General features: G+C 48.6%; 1 protein-coding gene across 1 annotated transcript in view; it reads left to right on the forward strand.

Moving 5' to 3' along the window:
• Nucleotides 1-17,082, forward strand: part of VANGL1 (VANGL planar cell polarity protein 1) — a 252,222-nt gene that overhangs the window by 190,229 nt on the left and 44,911 nt on the right. The window contains exon 7 of the mRNA XM_078656365.1: nt 13,030-13,267. Within this exon, the coding sequence (XP_078512491.1) occupies nt 13,030-13,267 (238 nt within the window). The remainder of the gene's footprint in view (nt 1-13,029; nt 13,268-17,082) is intronic.

The following is a 17,082-nucleotide window of genomic DNA, read 5'->3' on the forward strand; positions in this document are numbered from 1 at the left end:
AGGTTCATGGGGCCAGGTGAGTGTGAGAAGGTTCATGGGGCCAGGTGAGTGCGAGAAGGTTCATGGGGCCAGGTGAATGTGAGAAGGTTCCTGGGGCCAGGTGAGTGCGAGAAGGTTCATGGGGCCAGGTGAGTGTGAGAAGGTTCATGGGGCCAGGTGAGTGCGAGAAGGTTCATGGGGCCAGGTGAGTGCGAGAAGGTTCATGGGGCCAGGTGAGTGCGAGAAGGTTCATGGGGCCAGCTGAGTGCGAGAAGGTTCATGGGGCCAGCTGAGTGCGAGAAGGTTCATGGGGCCAGGTGAGTGCGAGAAGGTTCATGGGGCCAGGTGAGTGCGAGAAGGTTCATGGGGCCAGGTGAGTGCGAGAAGGTTCATGGGGCCAGGTGAGTGCGAGAAGGTTCATGGGGCCAGGTGAGTGCGAGAAGGTTCATGGGGCCAGGTGAGTGCGAGAAGGTTCATGGGGCCAGGTGAGTGCGAGAAGGTTCATGGGGCCAGGTGAGTGCGAGAAGGTTCATGGAGCCAGGTGAGTGCGAGAAGGTTCATGGGGCCAGGTGAGTGCGAGAAGGTTCATGGGGCCAGGTGAGTGCGAGAAGGTTCATGGGGCCAGGTGAGTGCGAGAAGGTTCATGGGGCCAGGTGAGTGCGAGAAGGTTCATGGGGCCAGGTGAGTGCGAGAAGGTTCATGGAGCCAGGTGAGTGCGAGAAGGTTCATGGGGCCAGGTGAGTGCGAGAAGGTTCATGGGGCCAGGTGAGTGCGAGAAGGTTCATGGGGCCAGGTGAGTGCGAGAAGGTTCATGGGGCCAGGTGAGTGCGAGAAGGTTCATGGGGCCAGGTGAGTGCGAGAAGGTTCATGGGGCCAGGTGAGTGCGAGAAGGTTCATGGGGCCAGGTGAGTGCGAGAAGGTTCATGGGGCCAGGTGAGCGCGAGAAGGTTCATGGGGCCAGGTGAGCGCGAGAAGGTTCATGGGGCTAGGTGAGTGCGAGAAGGTTCAAGGGGCCCGGTGAGTGCGAGAAGGTTCATGGGGCCAGGTGAGTGCGAGAAGGTTCATGGGGCCAGGTGAGTGCGAGAAGGTTCATGGGGCCAGGTGAGTGCGAGAAGGTTCATGGGGCCAGGTGAGTGCGAGAAGGTTCATGGGGCCAGGTGAGTGCGAGAAGGTTCATGGGGCCAGGTGAGTGCGAGAAGGTTCATGGGGCCAGGTGAGTGCGAGAAGGTTCATGGGGCCAGGTGAGTGCGAGAAGGTTCATGGGGCCAGGTGAGTGCGAGAAGGTTCATGGGGCCAGGTGAGTGTGAGAAGGTTCCTGGGGCCAGGTGAGTGCGAGAAGGTTCATGGGGCCAGCTGAGTGCGAGAAGGTTCATGGGGCCAGCTGAGTGCGAGAAGGTTCATGGGGCCAGGTGAGTGCGAGAAGGTTCATGGGGCCAGGTGAGTGCGAGAAGGTTCATGGGGCCAGGTGAGTGCGAGAAGGTTCATGGGGCCAGGTGAGTGCGAGAAGGTTCATGGGGCCAGGTGAGTGCGAGAAGGTTCATGGGGCCAGGTGAGTGCGAGAAGGTTCATGGGGCCAGGTGAGTGCGAGAAGGTTCATGGGGCCAGGTGAGTGCGAGAAGGTTCATGGAGCCAGGTGAGTGCGAGAAGGTTCATGGGGCCAGGTGAGTGCGAGAAGGTTCATGGGGCCAGGTGAGTGCGAGAAGGTTCATGGGGCCAGGTGAGTGCGAGAAGGTTCATGGGGCCAGGTGAGTGCGAGAAGGTTCATGGAGCCAGGTGAGTGCGAGAAGGTTCATGGGGCCAGGTGAGTGCGAGAAGGTTCATGGGGCCAGGTGAGTGCGAGAAGGTTCATGGGGCCAGGTGAGTGCGAGAAGGTTCATGGGGCCAGGTGAGTGCGAGAAGGTTCATGGGGCCAGGTGAGTGCGAGAAGGTTCATGGTGCCAGGTGAGTGCGAGAAGGTTCATGGGGCCAGGTGAGCGCGAGAAGGTTCATGGGGCCAGGTGAGCGCGAGAAGATTCATGGGGCTAGGTGAGCGCGAGAAGGTTCAAGGGGCCCGGTGAGTGCGAGAAGGTTCATGGGGCCAGGTGAGTGCGAGAAGGTTCATGGGGCCAGGTGAGTGCGAGAAGGTTCATGGGGCCAGGTGAGTGCGAGAAGGTTCATGGGGCCAGGTGAGTGCGAGAAGGTTCATGGGGCCAGGTGAGTGCGAGAAGGTTCATGGGGCCAGGTGAGTGCGAGAAGGTTCATGGGGCCAGGTGAGTGCGAGAAGGTTCATGGGGCCAGGTGAGTGCGAGACGGTTCCTGGGGCCAGGTGAGTGCGAGACGGTTCCTGGGGCCAGGTGAGTGCGAGACGGTTCCTGGGGCCAGGTGAGTGCGAGACGGTTCCTGGGGCCAGGTGAGTGCGAGACGGTTCCTGGGGCCAGGTGAGTGCGAGAAGGTTCATGGGGCCAGGTGAATGTGAGAAGGTTCCTGGGGCCAGGTGAGTGCGAGAAGGTTCATGGGGCCAGGTGAGTGCGAGAAGGTTCCTGGGGCCAGGTGAGTGCGGGAAGGTTCATGGGGCCAGGTGAGTGCGAGAAGGTTCATGGGGCCAGGTGAGTGCGAGAAGGTTCATGGGGCCAGGTGAATGTGAGAAGGTTCCTGGGGCCAGGTGAGTGGGAGAAGGTTCATGGGGCCAGGTGAGTGCGAGAAGGTTCATGGGGCCAGGTGAGTGCGAGAAGGTTCCTGGGGCCAGGTGAGTGCGAGAAGGTTCCTGGGGCCAGGTGAATGTGAGAAGGTTCCTGGGGCCAGGTGAGTGCGAGAAGGTTCATGGGGCCAGGTGAGTGCGAGACGGTTCATGGGGCCAGGTGAGTGCGAGACGGTTCATGGGGCCAGGTGAGTGCGAGAAGGTTCATGGGGCCAGGTGAGTGCGAGATGGTTCATGGGCCAGGTGAATGTGAGAAGGTTCATGGGGCCAGGTGAGTTCTAGGTGGTTCACTGCCACGTTAGTGCAAAGAGCTTCTTAATGGCAAGGTGTTTGCTGATGATATTCACAGGGCTGTGGGAGTGCAGAGGATGTTGCATGGCCACGGGGTGGTGAGAGACTTGGGACCAATAGAATGCGGAGGTTGTCACATGGTCAGAACAGTGCTGAAAGGGCCACTGAGCCTCAGGAATGCGAAGGGACGCAGGAGAGCGTGAGTGAGGCACTAGCCCAGGACAGTGTGGAGGACATCACAGGGCCAGGAACTTGCTGAGAGGTATACAGGGCCAGGAGAATGCTACGAGATGCATAGGAGAGTGCTCAGCGGCACACTGGGCCAGCTGAGTGCAATGAGGTCACTTTACAACAATCCTTCATGAACGTCCATGGCACTTCTGTAAAGTTCTTCAAATCTGGTGCAGTTTTTACAAAAGCCGAGGCATTCCATTACTTGAAAAGGCAGCACCTCACAAATCTTCATCTAGAAATGATTGGCTGAGACCTAGGCATGCACTCTTGGAGCATAAGCTTCCACAGCCTCCAGCGGGGGCATATAGGGAGCGGTCTGAGGGTTGATGACCGCATATGTGGTGTAGTAATTCTTAGTGCAACGTATGTTTCTCTGCAGAAGAATAGTCATTCACTAAAGGCGATCTAGGGAGCCTTGCTGCTGGTGCAAACACACAGTGGACCAGTCACATCACATTGTCCGGAGAATGTGCAGGCCCAGGAGGAAGAATGTAACGCTTCGGACACCTGGCTATCTAAAGATGCTGCTTCATAAACGGGACTCGCCCAGCACAGAGTGCATCTGTGCTGCAATCTGCCAACTCAGTAAAATTGATAATTGATGTTCAGGATACCCGGGGGAAGGGTTAACTCTTGGGCCACAAGGTTGGACCCACAAGAGCTCTTCAAGCTAATCACAGTGTGTGTACAATGTTCCTATTTAAATTTATTGGATGTTAAATGTGGATGTCCTGAAGATTTAGTTTTGAATGCCCTCACAGACCCCTGCTAGACACCCCTGCGCACGGTCCTGCTTCTCACTCGTGTCCCTTTTAAGGTGGAGTTGGGTATAGTGATTTGCGATGATGCTTCTAACTGCAGTTTTCTCACCTCATCAATCTCCCTATGGACCAACCTGAACCCCAAAGCTGTAGCAATCGGTCTTGTACATCAGCAGGTGTGGCCATCTGCCTGCGTTGTGACTGTCCCTCCACCAGGCATGATAACATGAAGCCAAGTACAGGACCTACCTCTCAGCACTGGGGCCTCTTTTTCCTCACCCTTTGATGCTGTAGCTCAACTCTTTTCTGTTTTTTAGGTTTTTATTTACCAGATTATCTTTTCTAATATCACTTTTTGGCACCTAAAACTATAGGATTTCAACAGTGCAGCAAATGTCTCCTACAGATATCAGTAACAGACCCACTCCAGGTCTGTTTTTTGTGCCTTGAAAACAAGCACGACTCTGAATCCTGTGGCAGATGCTCTCTGTCATCCGAAGGCCATCAAGGAGCAAGAAACTAAACTCTATGTTGCTGAGCTCACGAAATGGGTCGGTCTCGCTCCCTTTTTGCAGGGACATTCTCAGGCCAGTTCGCCTTCTTGGAGCACGTCTAAATTCAAGAGACAAATCAGAGAGAAAACAGAAGAAATGCTCTTTGACTGATGGAAACTTCCACTTCAGGGAAGGAGCTCATAGTCTGTGCTCTAAAATAAAGCTTCGGTGCTCAAGTCTGATCCGACTACGGTTCTGGAGCCAGTGCGCCCCTGCACCGTCAGCCATTCTTAACTCCACAGTTCATCTCTGCCTTCGAGATCCTGCTGCATCTGTTAATTATGATCTCAGATCCTTCTGGCGTGTCTCCTAGTCCTATACTTCCATTGGGGCTTCCATTTAGGTTGCCTCCAGTGGGTCCTCACCCAACTAACCCTGGATGGACTCAGCCTCATCTGCTTCCGGATCCGTGCACCCCTCAACTCTTTTGTCATGAGCTCTGCTGCTTGTTCCCTTATCAGTGATGCCACTGGATCCAGAGCTGCCATCATCTGAACCCACTCAGATCTGTTTGAGAAAAGCTCTCCTCTTGTCTCAGAAGGCAATATGATAGGACGATGAAGACCAACCTCTGCTCTGATTTGGGCTCTGCAAGGCCTTGCGCATGCTGTCCCTAATCAAGACGATGATGAGGAGGCAAAGCACTAGTGTTCGAGGCATATGGGCTGCAGATGGTACATTTATGAATAGATCGCCATCTGGTGTTGGGCTCGGATGATTGCACTTTGTTTTTCTTCTGGAGAAGTCTTTGTCGTCATAGGTGACTCCTCCTCTCGGTGTTAGTGCGCATGGGCATCGGCTCCATCCTTAGATTGTTTTTTTCCGCCATCGGGTTCGGATGAGGATCGAAGCGCTCCGGACCGACTTCAACAAAGAAGGTTATAACCGGCGCGTATTCCTTTCCAAATCGACGGTATCGTTATCGAACGCGACTTCACTCCATACCGACGCGATTCGAAGGACGACGACTACGAGAAACTTGACGTAGTCCAGCCCGGGGTCCATGGAAAGGACTCCATTCAAAAAATGTCCAACGTGTGGTGCTAAGTTCCCACACAAGGACCTACACGAAGTGTGCAACCTCTGCTTGTCCCCTGAACACGAATCCAGGGACTGTGAGGCCTGTGCAGCGTTCTCGTCAAAGTCGACGATTAGAAACCGTCGAGCCCGAAGACACGAGGTATCGAGAATGCAGTCACAAGCAATCCCGGAGCTGTTCGAGGACCAGCACCCAGAAGAGGAGGAAGAAGAGGCCGACGAGGCGGGGTCAGAAGCGGACGAGTCCGACGTCGAGGAAATCGACGTCCAACAAACCGTGAGTGACGACGTCCCTTTACCGAAAAACAGACCCCGCACGGTGTCGACCCCGCCCTCGAGCCCGGTCAGACAACCGAAAAAAGTTTCCAACGCCCCGCCTTCGAGCCCGGCAACGAAACAGAAACCGAAAAACTCGGTCCCCCATCATAGTGGTTCCGGTTCCGATAAACCGACCACATCGACACCGAAGCACCAGGTCAAGGAAAGCTCGAAGTCGAAGCAGTCCATGTCGACACCGAAGCACGCTTCGGCGCCGAAAACACCCTCGACACCGGGGACATCTTCGATACCGAAGAAGTCGGATCCGAACAAAACTTCGGCACCGAAAATACAAATGGACATTTCAAAGAAAAAACACCTTTCGGAACCGAAAACTGCGGTACCGACACAGGAACACGGAACGGATCCTAAACAAAAGACTTTGTTTATTGACCCAAAGACTGGCAAGGTAGTCACAGAACTACCTAAAAAGAGGAAACATGAACATTTGGACGACAAGGCTCATCCAAAGAAGAGAACAATGGGGACGAATACAACTCCTCCCCCTTCTCCCAAACCTCACACACCATCTTCGCCTCTTCCTCACAATAGGCCAGATATTCCTCCCACACGTCCATCTACACCTACAACAGATGGAGAGAGTGACACAGGGGAGGGGGGACACCCTGGGGATGATGAGGACACAATCCCAGAGGAGGCAGACCCATGGGAGGAGTATAATGTGGGATCAGGTAATGATACCGACCTTGAGTCATATCCCTCAAAACCTTCACCTCCTGATGACAATACTGGGTTTGCACAACTCATTACTAGAGCAGCAACATTTCATAAGGTAGACCTACATACAGAACCTCTAGTACAGGACTTCTTATTAGAGACACTACCTACTGCACAAAAAACATCAGGAACACTACCAATGCTAAAAGGCCTTCTCAGTCATACATCAGAGATATTCAAAGACCCAGTGAGGGCTAGGGTATTGAACCCAAGAATTGATAAAAAATATAGGGCAGCTCCAAAAGACCCAATATACATTAAGGGACAAATTCCTCTAGACTCACTAGTGGTCACAAACGTTCGCAAGAGAGCAAACTCTTTATCTACAGGAGAAGCGCCACCTCCTGACAAAGAGTCTAAACTAATAGATGCCTCTGGCAAGAGAGTAGCATCTCAAGCGGCAAACAGTTGGCGCATAGCTAATACGCAAGCACTACTTGCAAGGTATGACAGAGCGCATTATGATGAGTTAGAAACACTCATCAAACATCTCCCTAAAGAACATCAAAAGAGAGCTGATCAACTTATACAAGAAGGGAAGTTAATTACTAACACTTCAATAAAGTGCGCCCTAGACGCGGCAGAAACTGCGGCAAGGTCGACAAATACAAGCATCATGTTAAGGAGACATGCATGGCTCAGAGTGTCAGGATTCAAACAAGAGGTACAAACCTCGTTACTTAACCAACCTTTTGATGGGAAAACACTTTTTGGCACAGGGACAGATGAGGCCCTAGAAAAAATGAAAAAGGATACAGAAACGGCTAAATCAATGGGAGCATTGCAACAGCCGACACAAAGAGGTTCCTTTCGTAGATCCACCTATAGAGGAGGATCCAAAAGTACAGGTACAAACCAACAGCAAACCTCTTTTACACCTACATCACCCAGAGGTAATTCTAGAGGTGGATACAGGGGTAACAACAACAAGGGTAGAGGTCGCGGAAACAACAACAACCGCAACTCTCCAACCCCAAAACAGTGACTTCATAGAGCTTCCCCCAGACCATATAACACCGGTAGGGGGACGCCTATCACAGTTCCTACCTGTCTGGGAAAACATCACATCAGACAAGTGGGTAAGACAAATTATCCAACATGGTTATTGCCTAGAACTCACAGCTACCCCACCAAACATCCCCCCCAAACAGCGTCCAATGAAACAAGATCACCTGACACTGTTAAAACAGGAAGTAATATCACTGCTAGAAAAGCATGCCATAGAGAAGGTTCCACAGCACCAACAGGGAACAGGAGTATACTCCCTATACTTCCTAATCCCCAAAAAGGACGGGTCTCTAAGGCCAATACTGGACCTAAGACCTCTCAACGCATACATAAATTCGGAACATTTCCACATGGTCACGCTCCAACAAGTACTTCCTTTACTGAAGAAAGGGGACTTTCTTTCTACACTGGATCTAAAAGACGCTTACTTTCATATCCCTATTCACAAAGCCCACAGGAAATACCTCAGGTTTGTGGTAGAAGGACAACATTATCAGTTCAAAGTCCTCCCATTTGGTGTCACGATGGCACCAAGGGTGTTCACAAAATGCCTGGCAGTGGTAGCAGCTCACCTAAGAAGACAACAAATTCATGTCTTCCCATACTTGGACGACTGGCTAATAAAAGCCAGGTCACAAGAGGAGTGTCTGCAACACACACAAAGGACAATTCAGCTACTACACCAGCTAGGGTTCACGGTGAACTACACAAAGTCACACCTACAACCAAACAAAGTTCAACAATATCTGGGGGCTACCATAGACACAGAAAAAGCCAAAGTGTACCCCAACCCAATCAGAGTCCAAATAATGCTTACAATCATTCAGAGATTTCAGCCACAACACTCACTAACAGCAAGAGTGTTCATGCAGCTATTAGGCATGATGTCATCCTGCATACTGCTAATACCATATGCAAAACTACAAATGCGTCCGCTACAAGAATGCTTAGCGACACAGTGGAATCAGGCTCAAGGACAGATTACGGATCTGGTGTTGGTAGACGACCGCACACACCGCTCTCTGAAGTGGTGGAACAGAACAAACATTACCAAGGGGCGGTCGTTCCTAGAGCCAATTCCACAGGTGACAATAACAGCAGACGCATCGCTCACCGGATGGGGAGCACATATGGACAAATACACAGTACAAGGAAGGTGGAGTGTGCAGGAAAGAACACTGCACATCAACTATCTAGAACTACTGGCAGTGTTTCTAGCATTGAAAGCCTTTCAGATACATGTTATCCACAAAGCAGTCCTGATCAGAACAGACAACATGACAGCAATGTATTATATTCAAAAACAGGGGGGGACGCACTCTCTCCAATTATCCAGACTAGCACAGGAAATTTGGAGATGGGCCATTCCTCAAAACATCTATCTGTTAGCCGAACACCTACCAGGAGTTCAAAACCAGATAGCAGACATCTTAAGCAGACAGTCGGAACAAATACACGAATGGGAACTGCACCAACAAATACTGCAGCCATTCTTCCAAAGATGGGGACAACCAGAGATAGACCTATTTGCCACTCATCAGAACGCAAAATGCCAAAGCTTCGCGTCCAGGTACCCACATCACCTGTCGCAGGGCAATGCGTTATGGATAAATTGGTCCAACAAATTTGCATACGCTTTTCCCCCTCTCCCACTAATCCCATTAGTGGTCAGGAAACTGCAACAACATTCAATGACCATGATACTAGTAGCACCCACGTGGGCAAGACAGCCGTGGTTCACCACGCTCCTGCAACTCTCACAAGTGCCACATCAAAAGCTACGAATTCTACCCATGCACCTTACACAGAACCATGGAGAAATAATGCACCCAGATCCAACTCAATTGAACTTAGCGATCTGGCTCCTGAAATCCTAGAATTTGGGTACTTAGATCTCCCCCCAAATTGCATGGAAATAATTAAACAAGCGAGACGTCCAACCACCAGAGCATGCTATGCAGCTAAGTGGAAGAGGTTTGCTATACACTGTACTAATAACAATATCAACCCTCTAGACGTATCAACAAGGGAGATTATTTGCTACTTGTTACATTTACAGCAATGTAATCTAGCGTACACATCTATCAGAGTACATCTAGCAGCTATAGCAGCATACCTACAAAACAGGCAGCGCATATCACTGTTCAGAGTACCAGCGATAAAAGCATTCATGGAAGGTCTTAAAAGAGTCATTCCACCAAGATTACCACCTTCCCCAGTCTGGAACCTCAACGTAGTACTCACCAGACTAATGGGGCCACCCTTCGAACCTATGCATAGGTGCGAAATACAATTCCTTACATGGAAGGTGGCATTCCTTATAGCCATTACCTCACTCAGAAGAGTAAGCGAGTTACAGGCATTAACAATACAAGAACCATTCCTACAGATACACCAGAATAAAGTGGTTCTTAGAACAAACCCAAAATTCTTGCCTAAAGTAATTTCAGCATTCCACATCAATCAGCCAGTGGAATTACCAGTCTTCTTTCCAAAGCCACAGATGGTGGCAGAAAGGGCTCTACATACACTAGATGTTAAAAGAGCCATTTTGTACTACATAGAAAGAACACAAGACTTCAGGAAAACTAAACAACTATTTGTAGCATTTTCCCCAACACATAAGGGCAATCCTATCTCTAAAGCAGGCATCGCAAGATGGATTGTAAGATGTATACAAATATGTTACATTAAAGCAAAGAGAACATTAACTGTTCCTCCTAGAGCTCATTCCACAAGAAAACTAGGAGCATCTATGGCATTCTTAGGGAACATTCCCCTAGATGACATATGTAGAGCAGCAACTTGGTCTACACCACATACATTCACAAAGCACTACTGTGTTGATGTACAGGCTGCACAACAAGCCAGAGTGGGCCAAGCTGTATTAAAAACTCTATTTCAGACAGTTGCGACAGACACTGGTGACCACCGCTAGGGAGGTAACTGCTGTACAATCTATTCATAAATGTACCATCTGCAGCCCATATGCCTCGAACGGAATATGCTACTTACCAGTATGCATCTGTTCTTGGCATAGAGGGCTGCAGAGTGGTACATGCCCTCCCTGCCTCCCCGGAAACCTGTGTCTGTCCCAACATTATCTTATTTAGATACATTTACATGGGCATATCTTTATGTACTACACTACACTACTCCATCTAACCCTACTATGGCAAAACAATCTAAGGATGGAGCCGATGCCCATGCGCACTAACACCGAGAGGAGGAGTCACCTATGACGACAAAGACTTCTCCAGAAGAAAAACAAAGTGCAATCATCCGAGCCCAACACCAGATGGCGATCTATTCATAAATGTACCACTCTGCAGCCCTCTATGCCAAGAACAGATGCATACTGGTAAGTAGCATATTCCTTCCTCTTCCTTGTAGTGGTGCTGGCTTGTATATTTATCTCCCAAATACCAATTGCTTGGGCACTTCAGAAGAAGTACAGTTAAATTCACCCTTAGCGCACCCAACACTAGAGTGCTTCTTGTGCAGTGCTTGTTTGCACAGCTGTAGAGTTATTAGTCTTGCAAGGCCTACCTTCTGACCACAACTTTGCAACCTGGGCCTTCCACTTTGAAGGCCTTGGTGCAGAGTCCCTTCTGGCGGCACGGTCTAAAAAAATTATATACTAGAGCAAACCCTTCTAATGCGCTATCAATACAAATATGTCAAATTTCAAAGTGTGCCCCACATATTACATCACTCATGACATCTTCTATGACATCATTGATAATAGCACTGCAACATTTGCAGCGAAAATATTGATGAGAGAACTGTGCATGTTGGGGGTACGAGTTATAGTTACTTTAGGGTACAAATTATAGTTGCTTGAGAAAACCATAACTGGTGAATTTCTATGGTTTTGTGTGTGTAAAATCTGAACCTAACTAGAACGCCCTTGTAACCTTTGTTTTGCAGCAGGAATTCTTTTCTGGATCCGGAATTGTCTGGTTTTTGTCTCTCACTTTGGGGCAACGTCGACCACCATTTGGTGTTTGGAAATTCAGTAGTTCTAGTTACCTGAGTTAACTAGAACGTATTCCCCCGCAATGCACTCCTTATTACCTCACATATTCCATCACTCATGACATGGTCAGTAAAATCACTGATGACATCATCCACAGAACCCTCCCACCTCATATAACCTCTCGTACAGCCACCCACACAACCACTCATATTGATTCACAGACCCATACCAGTACTCACACACCCACCCTCTCCTCCATAGAGCCACTCACACACCCACTCACTCGTACAACCACTCACACAACCATTCAGTCACCAATACAGCCACTCATACTACCTGTACAGCCAGGCACATAGTCACTCACTCACCCATATAGCTCAGACACCCTTATATTTATTGACACGTTACTTCTTTTTGGATGAACTCTCCGGGCGCGGGGGGGCATGTGGTTTCCATCTCCATCCTCTTGTGCTCTTCCCTCACCTTTCCCCGTGTTTCTAACTCCTTCATGTACTTCTGCCACTTCTCACTCCGTGTTGCTGACTCCTCCGTGCCTTCTGTGACACCCTCACCCCTCATGTTGCTCTCTTTAACAAGTGTTTCTCCCCCAAACATCACCTCTCCCCAATGCTCTGTTGCTCTCTCCCTCGTGTGCTTCTCCCTGCCTCATCTCTGCGTTGCTCTCTACCTTGTATGCTTCCCTCACCTGCAAAATGCCCGCTTGCTACGTGTTGTTCTCTCTCTATTCTGCTTCCACCTCTAAGCAGCCCAGCTTCCATGTTGATCTCTTCCACATGTTTCCCCGTCACCCCCTTACTGCGTTCTGTTCTGTCCCTTGTGTGCTCCTCCCCCTGCAACCCATCCTACGCCATGTTTTCTGTTTCTATCTTCTTGGAGTGATGCCCCCCTCATAGAATACAGCCACTGCATTCTGTGTTGCTCTTTCCAGCTCGTTCTCCCTTCCTGAACACACCCCGCACTCTGTGTTGCTCTCTCCTTTGTTTGCTTCCCCACCCCCTCGCATTCACTGTTGTGCTTTCCATCATGTTCTCCCCCAAGAAACACCCCCAAGCCCTGTTTTTCCCCCGTACAACCCCCCCACCCCAGAATCTCAACAGCCTTGGCAGAGCTAGTAGGACTGGTAGAAGCGATCTGCCACTGCTTGATTTAAAGCAAGTCATATTTTAATACATTTATGCATGAGGTCTGTTTTACTAGCTTAGTTTATTGTATGAAAGTTAAAGTATTATGTTGCTGACTAAATGGCAGCCATTTTGTAAGTTGCATCAGACATTGTTGGGCATCATTTTGTTACTAACACTTGCAGACATTATCCTTTTGATTTATAAAATGTCAAACTAAAGCTGTATTAAGCGCAGTTCCTTGGGTACCAGATGTCGCGTTTCTTTCATTCAATGGGTCCTCAGCCAGGCTCTTGTGTACCCTCTGCAGGCTTGTGGTTGCAGTGGAAGAGGCTTTCACACACATTAAGCGACTGCAGGAAGAGGAGCAGCCACCGCAGTCGCCAGCGGAAGTGATGGACCCTCGAGTGGCGGCACAGGCAATCTTTCCATCCATGGCAAGAGCTCTGCAGAAGTACCTGCGTACGACCCGGCAGCAGCACTACCACACCATGGAGAGTATTCTGCAGCACCTGGCATTCTCCATCACCAACAATATGACACCTAAGGTACACACGTCTGAAGCTCTCTGACTGCCTTTTAGTACAGCAGACCAATATGAATGTTAGACTCTCCATCACCAACTAACGTGCCACGTGCACTGGTGCGTACAGTTCATCTTTGTCCAGTCTATTAGGATACTGGGTACCCGCAGGTTGGAGATCGGGATTCCATTCTTTGCTTAGAGGCGGCCATGACACAGGTTTGGTCAGTTGTGCTCCATTTGCTCTCCACATGGTTTTGGTTGGGAATATGTTTTTTCCCACTCTGGTTGGTCCCACTCGGTCTTGGAATTTTCTTAAATACCCTTGGCCAGTGGCCAGGGCAGGGTAATTTCACTCTGTCCTTGTGCAGTTTAGAGAAGTTGTGCACATGGCGAAAGGATGCCATACGCTGCAGTCTGCATGTATCATTCTGTGACTTGCACCAAGTGAGTTTAGAGTACATGGCCCTCAGCTTTTTGCTCCAGTAAGCGTCCTCTGTGACTACTGCTTCCACAAATCTGATCCTTTGCCCTCTGCTTTAACTTTTGGTCACCTGAAGATTTCCAGGACCTTGTAAGAGTGAAGCAAGGCAGTGTTAGTAACTCCTTGACTAAGGGATAAGCTGACGCTGTGCAGGACCTCCCTGTGGGAAAGCAGAGGCAGCTCCTCCACTTGTGGTGCCCTCACTGCTTAACACCAGGTACGTTTAAGAGGGGTCCGATCCTATTCGAGCAAGCATTTGGAGGCAGTTTGACCCATATGTCCCTCAGTGCCTTCCAGGAGCTTGAATGCTGTAGGGTTCTCCAAGACGCCTCTACGGTCTGAGGAAGGCAAGATTCTGAAGGTGTCTAGAAAACCAAACCTAATGGATCCCCCATTATCGGAGCGTGCTTGAATGTCCCTACTACGCGTAAGGTTACTAGTCTTAGTCCTAAATCCCTACATCCTGTCAGCATCATCACCAACCATAAGAAAGTTGATTCAATAGTTATCAGTGTTTAGAGAACATGCAGGGATTGACGTCTGCAGTACTACTTCCCACTTATTCATCAACTTATGAATGAATATTCTCCGGCTGCTAAAGTTGATCCAAAAAATATTTCCCATGCAATTGCTCTCTAGCACCCCCAGGTGGCACACAGTGGCACTGTCCACTCTGGATTTGACAGCATCAGGTTATATATGGCGCCCTCTGGTGATAGTGGAATTACATTTTTTTGTTTTTTTGTTCAGTGCCCCAGCGACAAAAGTTGGAGCTCTTCTCTGTGATTCACTGTGTAAAATCCACAGCACATTCAACAACAACCAAGTCAAGAGTCACCTCCTAAGGTCTTGGTCCTTAAACCCTTCCGGCAGTGTCCTAATCAAATGTCCTGATCAGAGCCACATTACATCCTCATGGGGCATCTGTACTCCGTCCTGGAAATTGGGTGAATGTTTATTCACTCATTTCACTGTCTATTTTTAGGTTACAAAAAGACAGATTGTCGTAATTTTCTTCTGAGGCTAATTTAGAGTTCAGTCCTTTACCACGGTTAAGAGTTTTCTCCATTTGACCAATATATACCACCTGTGCAACATACGTATTTACTGGGTGTTTGAACCCTTCTTTCAGAAATTTCTTACAATAGCTTATCGCCTTTTATATTTAATTATTAAGGCTTTCAATCTTGAGCCTCCCTGACTGTCAGTACCCTCCCCACTATCGGGTAAGTTGAACTTAAATTCACAGCTGGTGACTTCCAGCTTTTACCCCGTGTGCCCGTAAATACTTGAAATATTCCTCATTTCTCATTCCCACAGTGCCTGCCTGACTGGGCCCTATGTGAAGACCCTTCTTCCTTTATACTCCCACACGGTGCACACCACATTATCTGACAGTCATCCCCAGGTATGATTAGCAACTGAAAATCTACCTTTTTGAAGCTTTTCTCTTATTTTTCACCACAAAACCATTACTGAAACTATGGTTATCATTTTTTTAGGTGCTCCTCCATTGCTAGGTACTGATGGGACCTCACATTGTTAAGTGGGTCGAAACGTCGTCGATTAAGTGAAGCGAACCATTTGTCAGCCACTATTACTGTATTAGTAGGGTGCAACCACATATTATGTATTGATCTAATGGTTGCTTTTCTCGATTTTTGATGAAACCTTGTTTTTATGTCACAAAGAGTCACATCCTTGAAATATAGGTTTCACAATCACTTGGGACACCATGCACTGGATTTAAAATAATGTGATTACATTATATAAAACAACACATTTTCATACAAAATTTGTGTTATATGCCTTTTCTCTTTCAGACATCTCTTTGCCTTCAATTATTGTGATTGTTATATTGCCCCAGTATTGGAACTTTCATAGATTCCCATAGCTTGTATCATTCCCAGTCGTCGGAATGGGAGTCTCGGTAACAAAAATAACATAGCAGTAGGTATAAAAGAGAAAGAAAAAGGCCTAGGCCTCATTTCCTTTTGTAGCATATCCACCTCTTTTTGCAAAAGAGACCAAAGCTAAGCAACAGCCAATCAGAACAGCCTCACCCCATTGAACCCTCCTGAGAGAACCTCAGAGACGCAGATTTTCTACTGCACGTTGTGCTAAGGGAGTCTCCTTTGAGCTCTGCTCACTTCTACTCTATTTGAGGATTTCTTCACCTTTTTTCTTCAGGATTGTTAAGTGTTTCTTATGAAATGTCTGACAAGGAGAGAAAAGCCCTTTCTGTAGTAGGGGATCTCTGTGTATAGTCATAATCTAGTGAATAGTCCCGCCCATGTGCGTGGACCCCGAAGCAATCAAAAATAATCTCTCAAGGTGTCGAAAAATGCAGAACTGCACAGACACTTAAGAGAGAATTAAAGACAGATAATGCAGCCTATATCCACAGGCTACACTGTCCAGTACTTCAACTAGAAATTCCACCAAAATCCACAAACAGCAAAGCCTGTCCAGATTTCCCTTGCTTTAACAGCAAAAACCCTCTGGAATAATAGAGAGAAAGACCTGGACAGACAAGCCCCATAGGCTTCCATTATGTGGCTCAAAACAGGATACTGTGCCTTTAAGAGAACCTTCCAGAACTTCACAGTATCCCAGAATGCACTGCAGGTCCCTTTTACTTTCAGTTCTTTTTTCCGGCTCCTGCTAGCAGGACCCTGGAGCATTGAGCTCTCCCTTTTGGGATTTATTTTTGTGATTTCTCACTTTTTCAAGTGTTTTTTGGTACTTTGTTCAAAGTACTTTGGTTAATTCTTCTTTGGTGTGCTTTTGGGGCAGTCTTTTTGTTGAATATGCCTGCATTATTTGACAAATGCCCGGAGTGTTCCAGGAAGAAGGCCAAGACTGACCCACATGAAGTGTGTATCCTCTGCCTTCCCTCCTCTCATAACCCTGATGAGTGTGAGATCTGCCAGGGATTGACAGCCAGGACCCTGAGAGACAGAAAGAAGATCAGGCTCCAAGGCATGGAGGAGAGAAGACTGCAAGCACGAGGTGGGTCTGGAGGGGCTTCATCTGCCCATGCTGAGGCCTCTGGGGGGCTCCCCAGAGGCAGGAAGTCCAGCAAGCGTCCCCATTCTCCGTCGATTGCACCGACTACGGCGTCGAGAGGGATGACTACAGTATGTTCTCTTCCAGGGGATCCTCATCAATAGTCATAAGCATTAGAATATTCCCGCCCATGCGCGGGACCCCGGAAACAATATATTATATGTGCCCCACATATATATAGACATATATATATAAATATATATATATAAAAATAAGCAATTGCAGCCAAATAAAACAATAGAGCTGGAATATGCCGTGAAGAATTTCCACCATACAGTGTATTTTGC

The sequence above is a fragment of the Lissotriton helveticus genome, chromosome 8 (assembly GCF_964261635.1).
Source record: "Lissotriton helveticus chromosome 8, aLisHel1.1, whole genome shotgun sequence".
NCBI classification, from domain to species: Eukaryota; Metazoa; Chordata; class Amphibia; order Caudata; family Salamandridae; genus Lissotriton; species Lissotriton helveticus.